The 15,958-nt window shown below is 44.7% G+C and overlaps 1 protein-coding gene across 4 annotated transcripts in view; it reads left to right on the top strand.

Annotated features, from left to right (window-relative positions):
* The window catches only part of LOC143982459 (C4b-binding protein alpha chain-like), a 577,061-nt gene that overhangs the window by 200,969 nt on the left and 360,134 nt on the right, over positions 1 to 15,958 (top strand). For all 4 annotated transcript variants that reach the window (XM_077481180.1, XM_077481181.1, XM_077481183.1 and 1 more), the window contains exon 7: positions 13,293 to 13,472. In XM_077481180.1, the coding sequence (XP_077337306.1) occupies positions 13,293 to 13,472 (180 nt within the window). The remainder of the gene's footprint in view (positions 1 to 13,292; positions 13,473 to 15,958) is intronic.

Here is a 15,958-nt window from a genome sequence, read left to right as displayed (position 1 = left end):
TGTGATCAGCTGTCAGCCAATAACCGCTGATCACATGATGTAAACAGAAGATCATGAGGGAAAAAAAGCCGATCACTGGCTTCTGACAGAAGGACATCGGTCCAGAATAGGGAGAGGCACTCCTGCTATGCAGTGCCCTCCAGTGCCACCTACCAGTGCCACCTACAGGTGCATATCCGTGCCACCTATCAATTCCAGCCAGTGCCACCTATCAGTGCCCATTAATGCTGCCAACCAGTGCTCATCAGTTCCCACCAGTGCTAACTCATCAGCGCACATCAATGAAGGAGAACAATTATGTGTTTTCCAAATTATATAATGAACTATAAAACTGTTTTATTTTAATTTATTTTTTTAGCAAACAAATAAACCCAGCAGTGATTAAATACCACCAAAAGAAAGCTCTATTTGTGTGAAAAAAATGATAAATGTTCATTTGGGTGCAGTTTTGCATGACCGCGTAGTTGTCATTCAAAGAGTGACAGCACTGAAAGCTGAAAAATGGCCTGGGCAGGAAGGGGGTTTAAGTGCCCAGTAAGCAAGTGGTTAATATTGTTCTTTACTGAAAATTTGCAAAGTACAATAGTTACATAATGAGGTTGAAAAAGGTCCATCAAGTCCAACCTATGTGTGTGATTATATGTCAGTATTACATTGTATATCCCTGTATGTTGCGGTCGTTCAGGTGCTTATCTAATAGATTCTTGAAACTATCAATGCCCCCCGCTGAGGCTACCGCCTGTGGAAGGGAATTCTACATCCTTACCGCTCTTACAGTAAAGAACCCTCTACATAGTTTAAGGTTAAACTTCTCTTCTTCTAATTTTAATGAGTGGCCACGAATCTTGTTAAACTCTTTTTTGCAAAAAATGTTTTATCCCTATTGTGTTGTCACCAGTATGGTATTTGTATATTGAAATCATATCCCCTCTCAAGCGTCTCTTCTCCAGAGAGAATAAGTTCAGTGCTCGCAAACTTTCCTCATAACCAATATCCTCCAGACCCTTTATTAGCTTTGTTGTCCTTCTTTGTACTCGCTCCATTTCCAGTACATCCTTCCTGAGGACTGGTGCCCAGAACTGGACAGCATACTCCAGGTACAGTCGTACCAGTGTCTTGTAAAGCAGGAGAATTATCGTTTTATTTCTGGAGTTGATCCCCTTTTTTAATGCATGCCAATATTCTGTTTGATTTGTTAGCAGCAGCTTGGCATTGCATGCCATTGCTGAGCCTATCATCTACTAGGACCTCCAGGTCCTTTTCCATCCTAGATACCCCCAGAGGTTCTGCCCCCAGTGTATAGATTGCATTCCTATTTTTGCCACCCAAATGTATTATTTTACATTTTGTGAAACTCATTTGCCATGTAGTTGCCCACCCCATTCATTTGTTCAGATCTTTTTGCAAGGTTTCCACATCCTATGGAGAAGTTATTGCCCTGCTTGGCTTAGTATTGTCCGCAAATACAGAGATTGAACAGTTTACCCCATCCTCCGGGTCGTTAATGAACAAATTAAATAGGATTGGTCCCAGCACAGAACCCTGGGGGACCCCACTACTCACCCCTGACCATTCCGAGTATTCCTCATTTATCACCACCTTCTGAACTCACCCTTGTAGCCAGTTTTCAATCCATGTACTCACCCTATGGTCCATGCCAACAGACCTTATTGTGTACAGTAAATGTTTATGGGGAACTGTGTCAAATGCTTTTGCAAAATACAGATACATCACGTCTATGGGCCTTCCTTTAACTAGTTGGCAACTCACCACCTCATAGAAGGTTAGTAGATTGGTTTGGCAAGAATTCTTCATGAATCCATGCTGATTACTGATGATGCCATTCTCATTACTAAAATCTTGTATATAGTCCCTTATCATCCCCTTCGAGTTTACATACTATTGATGTTAGATGTAAACATTTGAGTTATATTGGTACCGATTAGCTTATTTTATGTTCTTCATGAGCTTGCTTATAGAGTATATCCATCTAAGAAGGTATGTCCACTTTGTGAGGGCTTACTAGGAGCAATATTAGTGACAGTATTTCTGCTGTCCTTAAGGTCCATTTTTTTCTGGAATACTCAAATTCTGTCCAGCAGTTGGGCAAACACTATCACTGAGAGAAGAGAAGGAGCTTGAGTATTGTTCCATGCTTTTGTTAGGGTGCATATAACAGCAATTAAGATGTGTGCGTTAAAATTATTTATCTAATGAGGCCATTTTTCTGGCCCCAGGCCAAAAAGGGCAGTCACTGGCTTTGGAGATTGAGGCACCTCTGTGACGTAGGATATGAAGGCAAAACCTAATTCCAGGACAGGGTGATCTCTGGACAGTGCCCTCATATGTGGCTGATAGATCCCACATGTCCACATTTTCTCCAGCATAATGGGGAGTGGGTAGCAGGATGTCATTAGGCTAGTATTTGAGGTGCAAGATACCACCTATGGAACATTTTTTGAGAAGTTTCCCAATGAAAGGTGCAACAGGATATTTTTCTAGGCCAATGGAGTGCTCTCTGCATTACTGTGTTGTAAATAATCTCACCAGGTCTCGTTCCCATGCTATCATGGCCGGAAGTTTGTCAGGAAGTGCCTTAGTACATATAAAGGTAAAAATTAGCAATTTACCCCCTTTCAATGATCTTTTAGGTGTGTGAAAAGAATATAAGGTTTTCAAGAAGGGATCATCACCTCTTTAAAGATGACAGGAAGTGTACATTTTTTTTAATATTTATAGAAGTCCTTATGGGGAATATTGTAGTTCTTGTTTAGGTCACAGAATGGGCAAAATAGTTGCGAATACATGTGAGCTAAAAAAATAAGTCCTTTACGATTCCATGAGAATGTATCCAAGTCCAGGATAAGTAAGGATAGTGAAGACAGTGTGTACTTAAGTCCATCATGCGTTGATTATGTGCTAGTAATTTGAGGGTAGAGATCCAGGTTTGGAAGAAGATGTTGGCAGTGTCCAAAAAGGAGCTAGGCATTTTATGGGTTAATGTGGCTGCTTCCAGCAGGTCTTGAAGATTAGCCGAAAGTGCTTGTTGCTCTTTTGGAATCCATCTTTTGTCTGCCGATGGAGACCACCAGAACCTTGTTTGGTCTAAAATAACTGCTTTTGTAATATGCAAAGAGGTCTGGAGAGCCTAAGCATGCCTGAAGTGTAGGAGTATAAAAGGATGACCTATTCAGACTTGCTTTTTTGTTCTCCCAGATAAAGTTATCATGATGTTGTTTTTTTTATAATGTCTTAAAGTGGTTGTAAACCCACAAAAAACTGCAAGGCAAAGGCATAATGAACTAGTACGTATATATGTGTGTGCCATTGCTTCAGTGCGCATGTGCCCATGACGTTGGCACATGCAGATACAGGGGATATTGCAGGTTTAGGATATATCCGGGGTAGCTACGGTAAGCCTTATAGGCTTACCTGTAGAAAAAAGTGGTTGTAAAGGGGTTACAACCACTTTAAGATGGGTAGGTAATATGGGAAGGGGGGTTGTTCTGAAAAAGTATAATATGTGAGGCAAGAGAAACATTTTGGTGAGGACTATTTTTCCTGCCCAAGAAGCTGTGGCTTTGGAGAGATCTTGGCAAAAGCCCGAGAGTTTAAGCAAACGAGAGACACACAATTTAATGCAAGATATGTTATGTTTTAGATGAGTGCACCCAAGAGAACGAGGTAAACCTAGATATCAGTTTTTGAGCCATTCAAGGCAATTGCATGGGAAGCATAAATGATTTAGATTCATTAACATTATATAGTACTAAATGTTTTTAAGATGTTTTGAAGCGCTGATAAAGAAAGAGGGGTTCCGTTAAATCGATCAGAATATCACCAGCATATAAACCGATTTTATGCTCCTCTCTACCCACTTGTAGTCCCTTAATCGTTTTGCAAGAGCGGATGGACTCTGCTAATGGTTCGATAATGAGGGCGAAAATAAGGGGGTGACAGAGGCAGCACTGTCTGGTGCCGTTAATCATCTGAATTGAGTCAGACAACATACCAGAATCCATACTTTAGCACTGGGAACAGAGTATAAAGTCATAACATTGTTACATTGTTAGGTTGAAAAAAAAGGCGAGCATGAGAGGAGGTAACAAGGGAGCTAGAAAGCAGGAGGTCCTGGGAGGAGTGGAGGGGACGATTTGGGCGACATCTGCAGATGAGGTTGGTGATGTAGATGGGGACGATGTTGTGGATAGCTTTATATGTTATGGTTAGCATTCAGAATTTTACACGGTAGGGTAGGGGAAGCCAGTGAAGGGATTGGCAGAGGGGGGCAGCAATCACGGAATGATTAATGAGGTGTATTAGTCTAGCAGCAGCATTCATAATAGACTAAAGGGGGATAGCCTGTTAAGGGTAGGCCATTAAGGAGAGAGTTGCAATAGTCAAGGCGGGAAATAATCAAGGAGTGAACGAGTTGCTTTGTGGTGTCATTAGTCAGGAAGGGTCGAATTCTGGAGATGTTGCGGAGGTGAAGGTGGCAGGATTTAGCCAGTGATTGGATATGGGGGCTGAAGGAGAGGTCAAAGTCAAGGATTACACCCAGGATCCTGGCATGTGTGGAGGGACTAATGGTTGTGTTGATATTAATGGTGAAGTCACGGGGGGGGGGGGGGGGGGGGGGGATCGTGAAGGAGGAAATATAACAAGCTCAGTTTTAGAAAGATTGAATTTGAGGAAGTGGTGTGACATCCATACTGATAGGTCATTCAGTAAGTTGGAGATCTGTGAGGAGATTGAGGGGGTGAGTTGAGGAGTGGAGAGATAGATCTGGGTGTCGTTGGCATAGAGGTGGTATTGGAAACCATGGGAGCTTATCAACTGGAAAGGGCACTGAGATAGGTAGGAGGAAAATCAGGATAAAGCAGAATCGCAGAGGCCAAGGTAGTGTAATTTGCTGAGGAGGAGGAGGTGGTCAACTGTGTCAAAGGCAGCAGAGAGGTCTAAAAGTATGAGTATGGAGTAGTGGCCGTTGGTTTTAGCAGTTAGTAGGTCATTGGTGAGTTTTAGTAGGGCAGCTTCAGTAGAATGTTGTGGGTGGAAGCCAGACTGTAGGGGCTCGAGAAGGTTGTTGTCCATGACGTAGCGACTCATTTGGTCATGAACAAGGCGTTTGATGAGCTTGGAGGCAAACGGGAGCAGGGATATGGGTCTTAAGTTGTTCAAACAGGTGGAGTCTAGTGAGGGTTTTTTGAGTATGGGGGTAACCAGTGCATGTTTGAGCAGGGAAGGAAAGGTGCCAGAGGAGAGGGAGAGGTTGAAGATGTGGGTTAGGGAGTTAAGGATAGAGTGGGAAGGTGGTAGCAGTAATTGAGGGGACAGGGTCCAGGGAGCAGGTAGTGAGGTGGGCCATGGAGAGGAGTTTATAAACTTCATCTGTGGTAACTGGGCAAAAAGAGGAGAGTATTGAGTGTGGTGTTGGACCTGTTGGGTAGGGGAGGAAGTTGAATGCTGGATATCTCCTTGCGAATTGTGTCAATTTTGCTATTGAAATGGTTGGCAATCTGTTGAGCGGTAAGCAAGTTGGTGGGTAGGGGCAGTGGGGGGGTGAAGTAAGGCATTAAGGGTAGAAAAGAGTTGACAAGGTTTGGATGAGAGGGTTTTGATGAGAGTGTTGTAATAGGTTTGTTTAGCAGTGTGGCGGCGGGAGTTGTATTTGAGAAGGGCAGATTTGTAGAGGGTAAAGTCTTGCAGGAACTTAGATTTACGCCACGCTCGCTTAAGAGCACGGCTGTGTCTCTTGAGACTTTTGGTGTTGTCTGTTTGCCAGGGTTGTGGCAGATGGGGCCTTGTACTGTGTGTAGAAAGAGGAACAAGTATGTCTAGGGAGGATGACAGCGTGTTGTTGTAGATGGAAGTGGTTAGGTCTGGGCAGGATAAGGGTGCGATTTTGTCATAAAGGCCATCAGTAGCAGAATGAAGAAGGGAAGGGTTGAGGTTGCAAAGGTTTCTGTGGGTAGTGGTTTGTAGTATAATTTGTAAGTAGTATAGTTTGTGGGATAATGATTTCTCCAAACGATCTGATAAGTAAAAATTTACACAATACTTGTCTAAGGTATCCTCAATGCACCTGATCAAACGCCTCCAAGTATAGAAGCAGAGAAGGCATTCATTGGTGTTCAGTACATTGAATCGGATTACTGAATCTTCTTGTGCCATCGGATGTCTGCCAACCTCCAATAAACCCTACTTGGTCTGGGTGTACTAGTGATCCTAAAAGAAGGGGTTGTAGTCTGGTGCCCAGTACATTAGCCATACATTTTGATGTTGCTATTTAGTAGGGAATGGGTCTGAAGTTTGCAGGATCCATAAGTGGTTTCTCAGGCTTTGGTATTGCAACAATAAGGGCCTCCAAAGACTCCCTAGGAAAAGAGCCTGTCTTGGCTGCTTGGTTAGCTACAGTGCTTAGATGTGGAGAGAGGATATCCAAAAAGGTTTTCTAGTATCCATTAGTATATCCATCTGGGCCAGGTGATTTATTAGAAGGGAGATTGTGGATGGCTTTGTGCATTTCACTACTTGTAAAAGGTGCAGATAGAGAGGCCTGTTGGTTAATGAAGGGAGGTGGAGTGAGTCTAAAAAATAATGGATTTGGGATTCAGTAGGGGGTTGGAAGTCTGAGGTATCTTTAAGGTTGTATAGAGAAGCATAGAATTTACTAAAGGCATTCTCCATCTCTAATGGGTTAGTGATTAATCCTTTTTTAGGGTCCCCAAAAGAGGATACGTTGGATTTTCTTAATTTCTGCTTTACTTGTTTAGCCAGTAAGGCACTTGTTTTATTTGCTTGGGAATAAAAAATGAGCTTGGATCTTTTAAGTGCATACTCGGATTAAGAAGGCTGCCAGCTAAGTTTGCCGTAAGTTGTGGAGAGTTTTAGCTACGTTAGCATCTAGCGAGGCTCCAGGGTTTGAATTTGGTGTAACAGATCAGATATTGCTTTGGTTCGCCTCCTTTTCTCATGCACACCCACCTTGATAAGTATTCCCCTAATAACCGCTTTATGCGCGTTCCACAGTGTAAACCTGTCAACATTTTCAGTATCATTTATTTGAAGGAAAGATAAAAGTTCCCATTTGATCTGGTTCTTATATCTAGGGTTACTAAGAAAAGACGAGTTTAGGCACCATGTAGATGTAATTTTGTTATACCTTTTTGTATTTTTTACACTTTAAAGTATTGCTGTGTTCACATTAATTTGCTGGATAGATGCATGGAACTTATTGGCACTACAACACTGAAAGCACTGTCTTTGTTTAGATGCACTTTATTATCTGTACCTATATGCAGTATATGAATGTAGATGCACTTGATATTTGTATTCATATAAATTTATAATACTAAACACTAAGAGCACTTTCTATATTGGATGCACTTTCAATGTACAGTATATGAACTGAGTTTACTATGTATATTGGAATTTTTGGAATTGTGGCAGATACAGGCATCACCATTTTTTGTAGATCAATTAATTACTATTTAGACAACTTTATTCAAACTTTTTTATTACATGGAAATTCACATTGTATCTTACTAAGCGAAAAGCAAAGCGCCACATCATTCATTATTACTAATGATTTTTAACTGATTGCTACAAGAGAAAATCAAGAAGAAACTATGAAAAAGTTGATAATGCAAAAGTGAGACCATTAGTCTAAGACCCCTTTCACACCAAGGGCATTTTCCAGGCGCTATAGCGTTAGAAATAGCACCTGCAATCTGCCCTAAAACAGCTGCACCATTGTCTGTAGTGTGAAAGCCTGAGAGCTTTCACACTGCAGCAGTGCGCTGGCAGGATGTCGGGAAAAGTTCTGCCAGCAGCTTCTTTGGAGTGGTGAAGGAGCTCCTCCACCGCTTCTCCCCATTGAAATCAATGGGGCAGCACTGTAATACTGGCAGAAAAAACGCCGCTATTGCGGCGTATTGCCGGGGGTTTTCACCTTTTCTCGGCCGCTAGCGGTGGCGCCTTTACCCCCCGCTAGAAATAGAATAGAAAAGTGGCACAAATCTGACGATAAAACACCGATTAAAAACCGCCGCGTTTTACCGCCAACGCTATGGGCGGCGTGGTGTGAAAGGGGTCTTAGAGTATTTTTTGATAATTCAGGTTTACAGTACTTTGTACAATTGACGTTATGAATCACAAGTAAGATGGCAGATGTTTCATTAGGTTTTGGCACTTGAAGGAAGGTAATCAGCTATTCTAAAGAGTAAGGCCTCTTTCAGACAAACGATCCGTTCAGGTCCGCCTGTCAGTTTTATAGGTGGACCTGAATGGATGCTCCATAGACCTCTATGGAGCGTCGGATGTCAGCGGTGATATGTCCCCTACCATCCGACCCGCTCTGATCCGAAAAAGTGTGACGGAGGAAAAACCTACTTTTCCATCCGTCTGCAGATTGGATTGGCTGACGACGAACTCTGCGGTCTGTCCTCATCCCCCCATAGGGTAGAGCGGCACTCTGACAGGTCCGTCCCTGCACAGTGTGCAGAGACGGACCTGTCATCTTCCTGCTCAGCGTGGAAAGACGGAGCGATCCCCGCTGAGCAATCGGATGTCCCGTGTGAAAGAGCCCTAAGAGTGAATTAGACAATAAATTGCTATATCTTTGTTATGATGGTTCAGCACTTATTTGATGTTTTGCATAGGCTTATCGCTCTTTTTTTTTAAATGTAACTTTTCTTCTGGTAACTAGAATTTTATAGTATGTAGGGGTCATACTTAAAGCGGTTTTCCGGCCGAAATTTAACTTTAGATAACACCCCTATAATCCTCATGCTTAATGTATTCTAGTAAAGGTATGCTGTAAACTAAGGTCCGTTTTTGTATTTTTGCACCATTGATTTCTTTTGTCAGTTCCAGCAGGCCGCGGCCATCTCATGTGGGCATCTGAAGCCAGACTGTATCTCTTCCTGTATTCCATGCATGCTGGTTACCCAGCATGCACCTCCAGATCTCGCACATGCTCAGAGCAGCACGAGCAGTGTAATAGGTTGTAGGTCGGGTTTCCATAGCAACAGCGGTGTCGGGGGAAGTTGCCGCCCCTTAGCTATTGAATATCCTCCCCCTCCAGGAACCAGAAAGTATATCTAAATTTACAAAGATTATAAATCTAGAAATATAAAAAGCTTCTGCAGAAGGTAATTACTTTTTAAAAGATGCCAACTGTAAATAATATCCCCTGTTTCTGTGCAGATTTTATATAATATATATATATATATATATATAATATATACACAGATACAAGGGATATCTTTTACAATTAGCATCTTTTAAAAAAGTAATTACCTTTTGCAGAAACTGCCCCAAAACTGCGCAATCATACTGCCCCCATTAAAATTGCCTCACCATACTGCCATCATCAAAATTGCCCCATTAAAACTGCACTATCATACTGCGCCCATCAAATTGCTGCATCATACTGCTACCATCAAACCTGCCCCATCAAAATTGCCCCATCATACTGCCCCCATCAAAACTGTCCCTTCATACTGCCCCCATCAAAACTGCCCCATCAAAATGTCCCCATCAAAACTGCCTGCATCAAAATTGCCCCATCAAAATTGCCCCATCAAAATTGCCCCATCAAAACTGATCCATCATATTGCCCCCACCAAATTTGCCCCATCATATTGCCCCCACCAAATTTGCCCCATCATACTTGCCCCATCATACTGCTCCATCAAAACTGCCCCCATCATACTGATCCATCAAAACTGTCCCATCATACTGATCCATCAAAACTGCCCCATCATAGTACTCTTTTATAAATGATTAGTAAAGCTGTGCTGTCCCCTGGGCTCTGTATATAATCAAAGCTAAGATCTCCAGCCGCCTCTCCCAACACTGAACACGGTGTATAAGAAGCTTTGGTAACCATGGCAACAAAAGCCTGGTTACCCTTTTTAAAAATGGTGCTGGCCACCGTCCTGCATCACATCATTTCAGTTTTTTAAATAATGCAATGCTATGGCCCAGTGATGCCTATTGCCTCCTGGGATTGATGATAAATATCTCCCAGGAGGCATTGCAGCCAGGAAATGAAGTGCTCGGCCGCAGCAGAGATGAGGAAATTAAGATTTCAATCTTCATTATAACAGTGAGTTTAAAAAAAAAAAGAAATGCCAAATAGTTTTCAGCACACAGTGGTTTTGGATGAAGAGGACTTCAAAAAGTGGGTGGAACTCCGCTTTAATATCTAGAATCAGGGTGTTAAAGGCGGCACAGTGGTGTAGGGGTTGGCACGCTTGCCTAGCAGTAAGAAGGGTTGCTGGTTCAAATCCCAACCATGACACTACCTGCTTGGAGTTTACATGTTCTCCCTGTGCCTGCGTGGGTTTCCTCCGGGTACTCTGGTTTCCTCCCACAAACCAAAGACATGCAGGTAGGTTAATTGGCTTCTGTCCAAAATTGGCCCTGGTATATGAATGGGGACCTTGGATTGTGAGCTACTTGAGGGTAGGGATCAATGTGAGTGTGTAATGTACTGGGATAGGGACAATTGTAGACACTCACTCAGGTTGAACTGGATGGACTGGTGTCTTTATTCAACCTTACTAACTATGAAACTATGACACAATCTGCCCTACCTGACACACACTGACCATTACACTGACCTACCTGACCTACCTTACCTGACCTGACACACTATTAGGTACCTGGTGGTGAGCCTGACTTGACAGAAGACCTCTCTTACAGCTCTGGTTCATGGACCAATGGAGACAGTGGCCCTGTGAGCGCAGCAGGGTAGGAGTGTCTGAGCTGGAAGCAGCGGCTGAATTCTCCAGAAACTGGAACTGCAGAGTATATGGATCAGCAGTCAGTGGTCAACAGACACAGGAGAAGCAGCGGCAGGACCAGGGTGCAGTACACTTGAAATGAGCAGAGGAATGGTCAGACAGGCCGGGTCACAACAGATAAGGCAATTGGGTATGTCCAGCAGGCAGAAGCGAGGTACAGGCAGGCAGAGGTTCAGTAACAGAAGTTCAATCCAAAGCAAGGTCTGGCAGGCTGGGGTCAGGATAGGAGAGGTCAGCAAGGTCAAACGAATGCTGGGTCAGAATACGATCAGGTAGATTACAGGGGAGTCAGGTTCAGAGCTGCAGACAAACAGCGCTGAGCAAGTGCAGCGGCCCTCCTTAAGTAGGACCACTGGCACCAAACAGCACGATGCCTGGTGTGCCCGTTTTGAGCAGACGAAACCCTGACACACACACACACACACACACACACACACACACACACACACACACACACACACACACACACACACACACTGACCTACCTGACCATTACACGGACCTACCTGACCAACACTGACCTACCTTACCTGACACACAGTGACTGCTGACCTACCTGACACACGCTGACCATTTCACTGACCCGCACTGATATACCTGACGCACACTGACCATCACACTGACCTACCTGATCCACAGTGACCTACCTGATCCACAGTGACCTACCTGATCATTACACTGACCTACCTGACACACACTGACCTACCTGACCATTACAATAACCTACCTGATGCACACTGACTTACCTGACACACACTGACCATTACACTGACCTACCTGACCATTACACTGCATATAAATAATATTTATGACATGTATTTATATTAAAATGTATGACATTTATAATATATTATAATATAATGCCCATCCCTTTTATAGGGCACATGGTGTTTAGGGACATACAATGTAGAACATGGTTGTATTTCCCCACCCAGGGATAATACAACTGGGTGCAATGCTCTGCAGGCTCCGTAGAAAAAAAATAAAAATAAATGCCCCGTCAATTGCAGCCGCTGTGCCCCGTCAATTGCAGCCGCTGTGCCCCGTCAATTGCAGCCGCTGTGCCCCATCAATTGCAGCCGCTGTGCCCCGTCAATTGCAGCCGCTGTGCCCCATCAAATGCAGCCACTATGCCCCATCAAATGAAGGGAGCGAGAGAGACCTTTTTTTTCTTTAATCTTCTCTAATGCCCCACTCCCAGCCGTTATTCTTTGCTGCGGCTGGGCTGGCTGTTTAACACAGCGTGACTCTGGAGGGAGAAGGGGGTGTCGCCGTGCCAACGTTCTCCTAATCTGCTGCTGTCCTTGGGGTGAGTGGGCAGCATATCACTCCTCTGCTTCGCTGGTAACGGTCAGTCAGTGAAGTGGACGGCGCCAATGGCCAGATAACAGAGGTAAAATGTGTCTGGCGCTGCTGCTGTCTGTCCTTTCTCTGCAGTCTACACACTGCTGGAGGACCCACTAAAGCCGCGTACACACGGGCGGATTGTATGGCCTACTTAGTCCGTCATACAATCCGACGGACAGTCCGTCATACTTTCGAATGAATGGACTTGACCACACACGGATGCACAAACAGTCCGTCGAAAGCTTGCGCGATGACGTGTACAGCACGTACGACGGGACTAGAAATAGGAAGTCCAATACACAGCAATGCAACCTTCCGCCGTGTAAATCCTTTCTGAGCATGCGCCATTCTTAGTCCGTCGAACTAGCCTACTCACGAGCGGATTGTACGCTGAAACCAAAGTATGACGGACAATATTACGGAAATTCCGAAATACTTAGTACGCCAGACTGCACGCTGAAAAAGTCAGCTGAAGCCCACACACGAGCGGACTGTCCGCTGAAATGTGTTTCGGCGGACTAAGTAGGCCATACAATCCGCCCGTGTGTACGCGGCTTTAGACACTCAGAGCTAATGGCCTCGCATTCAGGGCTCCAGCCCCAATGGCTACACCTTAATGATGCCTATATATTGAATAGATATTCTGATGTGTGTGTGTGTGTGTGTGTGTGTGTGTGTGTGTGTGTGTGTATATATATAACTGATAATGCTTGACCTGATCCCAGTTGACTTTTGAATACTTTGCTTACTGTATATACCTAATATTTGTTCTTGCCTAATGAATACCTTTTGATTGAAGGCAGAGTACATACATCATTCATCTGTACCCTGATATACTGTACATGAACAACAATCCTTTTTACAGGAATAAGGATGGCAGCCCAGGATGCTGGAATAGTAACCCAATCACAGGCTTGGGAGCAGCTGCAAGTACCGAAACAGTTCTGTGGGCCACAAAGTTGAATAAAATAAAAAATGTATTCACGCTCAGTAACTTTATAGACATGATCTCTATAGGTCATGCTTGCATGAGTCAATTGTGACTTTTATGTAATAATTATGAGGGAATCTTTTTTCTAAACTTGCATTTTCTGTCTTTTTTTTTTTTTTTTTTTTTTTTTTTAACTATAGCTGTACTATGTCCTGCACCAGAATCAGCAGCTGATGGAGAATATCTCCCAAAAAAGGATGAGTACACATATTTGGATTCTGTAACATTTTCATGCCGGAAGCCTTTAGAAGTTGCGGGCAATGCTTCTATATCCTGTACAGCAAGAGGGGAGTGGAGTTCTGATTCTCCTACATGCAAAGGTTAGAAATATGATCTTTTTGTGCTTGTATAAATGTATTTTAGCTTAGGAGCTAGACCAAGGGTAAGCAACCTTTTGAGCACAGTATGCCGAAAAATGTTTTCAAAGAAATTGAGCGTGCTGATTTCACACACTCAATCACAAAAGCAATTTTTCTAAGTTAATGCTGTAAACTACTTGAGTAGTAGTGAGAAAATAACATCCTGCACTCCCATGCCTTAGATCAGCCCAAATTCCTGCAACTCCAAACTTCAGATCAGCCCCAATTCATGCACCTTCACGCCTCAGATCACTGTTCCCCCTTCTCATCTGCCCCACCACTGTAACCCCCTGCTCATCTGCCCCACCACTGTAACCCCCTGCTCATCTGCCCCACCACTGTAACCCCCTGCTCATCTGCCCCACCACTGTAACCCCCTGCTCATCTGCCCCACCACTGTAACCCCCTGCTCATCTGTCCCACCACTGTACTACCCTGCACATCTGCCCCACCACTGTACTACCCTGCACATCTGCCCCACCACTGTACTACCCTGCACATCTGCTCCACCACTGTATTACCCTGCACATCTGCTCCACCACTGTACTACCCTGCACATCTTCCCCACCTCTGTACCCCTGCACATCTGCCCCACCTCTGTAACCCCCTGCACATCTGCCCCACCAATGTGCCCCCTTTCTCATCTGCCCCACCACTGTACCTCCCTGAACATCTGCTCCACCGCCATACCACCATGCTCTTCTATCTAACCACTGAACCATCTTCTCATCTGTCCTAACACTGAACTTATCTGCTCATCTGCCCCACCACTGTAACCCCCTTTCTCATCTGTCCCACTATTGGACTCCTGCACATCTGTCCCACCTCTGTTCCCCCTGCTCTTCTGCCCCACTACTGTAAACCTCCTGCTCATGTGTTCCACTGATGTCCCTCTTTTCTCCTCTGCACCACCTCTGTACCCCCCTGCTCTTCTGGCCAACCACTGTAACCCCCTGCCCATCTGTCCCACCAAGGCACCTCCTTTTACATCTGCTCCACTGATGTACCCCCTGCTTTTCTGTCCCACCATTGAACCCCCTTCTTATCTGTCCCATCACTGTAACTCCCTGCCCATCTGGCCTAACACTGAACCCCCCCCTGCTCTTCTGTCCCACCACTGTAACTCCCCTGCTCATCTGCCCCATCACTGTACCCCCCTGCTTTTCTGTCCCACCGATGAACCCCCTGCTTTTCTGTCCCACCGCTGAACCTCCTTCTCATTTCTCCCGCTACTGTACCTCCTGCACATCTGCCTCACCACTGTACCCCTTTGCTCTTCTATCCCACCATTGTAACCCCGCTGCTCATCTGCCCCACCACTGTACCTCCTTGCACATCTGCTCCACTTTCGTATCTTTGCTCTTCTGTCTCGCTACTGAATTACCTTCTCATCTGTCCTAACACTGAACCCATCTGTCCCACCACTATAACCCGCATTCTCATCTGCCCCACCAATGTACCTCCTGCACATCTGTCTAACCTCTGTACCCCCCTGCTCTCCTGCCCCACCACTGTAACCCCCTGCTCATCTGTCCCACCAATACACCTCCCTTCACATCCCCCTGCTTTACTGTCCCACCACTGAACCCCCTTCTCATCTGCTTCAACACTGAACCCCCTGCTCATCTGTCCCACTACTGTAACCCCCTTCTCATCTGGCCCAACACTAAACCCCCTGCTTACCTGCCCCATCACTATACCCCTCTGCTCTTCTGTCCCACTGCTGAACACCCTTTTCATCTCTTCCACTGCTGTACCTTCCTGCACATCTTCCCCACCACTGTACCCTCCTGCTCTTCTGTCTCGCCTCTGGACCCCTCCTGCTCATTTTCTCCATCTCTGTAGCCTCCTGCTCATCTGCAATGCTGCACCCTCTTCTGATCTATGATATGCGTGATATGTAGAGTGGTGAAAGGAAGCAGAGATGAGACACATCTACCTGTCCTGGCACACTCTTCCTGCTGATCCACCTCTCGCATAGAGACCCAAACAATGTTTCCCATCTTTTACAATGTGTGGGGGACAGTGCCTCCCCCTTAAGTGCAGGTGGAGTATTCTGAAATTGAAATGCATTAGTGTCTCACTGACACTTCTCTGCTGATGGGGAGGAGTGGCAGCAAAATAGGCTTTGCATGTCGCTTGCGCACCCATGCCTGGGGCGGCCTAGCCCTGAGCTAGACATTTAGAGGTTTGTTATTTTCTCATAAAAAGTTTAAGGTGATTGTAGCTACAGTTGTGCTCATAAGTTTAAATACCCTGGCATAATTTATGATTTCTTGGCCATTTTTCAGAGAATATGAATCATAACACCAAAACTTTTTTCTTTCACTCATGGTTAGTGTTTGGCTGAAGCCATTTATTATCAATCAACTGTGTTTACTCTTTTTAAATCATAATGGCAACAGAAACTACCCAAATGACCCTGATCAAAAGTTTACATACCCCAG

This window comes from Lithobates pipiens, unplaced genomic scaffold (assembly GCF_037356315.1).
Source record: "Lithobates pipiens isolate NorthernLeopardFrog02 unplaced genomic scaffold, aLitPip1_a1.2 Scaffold_16, whole genome shotgun sequence".
Taxonomy (NCBI): Eukaryota; Metazoa; Chordata; class Amphibia; order Anura; family Ranidae; genus Lithobates; species Lithobates pipiens.
Note: the sequence above shows the minus strand (reverse complement) of the source record. Positions and strands in the feature narration are given on the sequence as shown.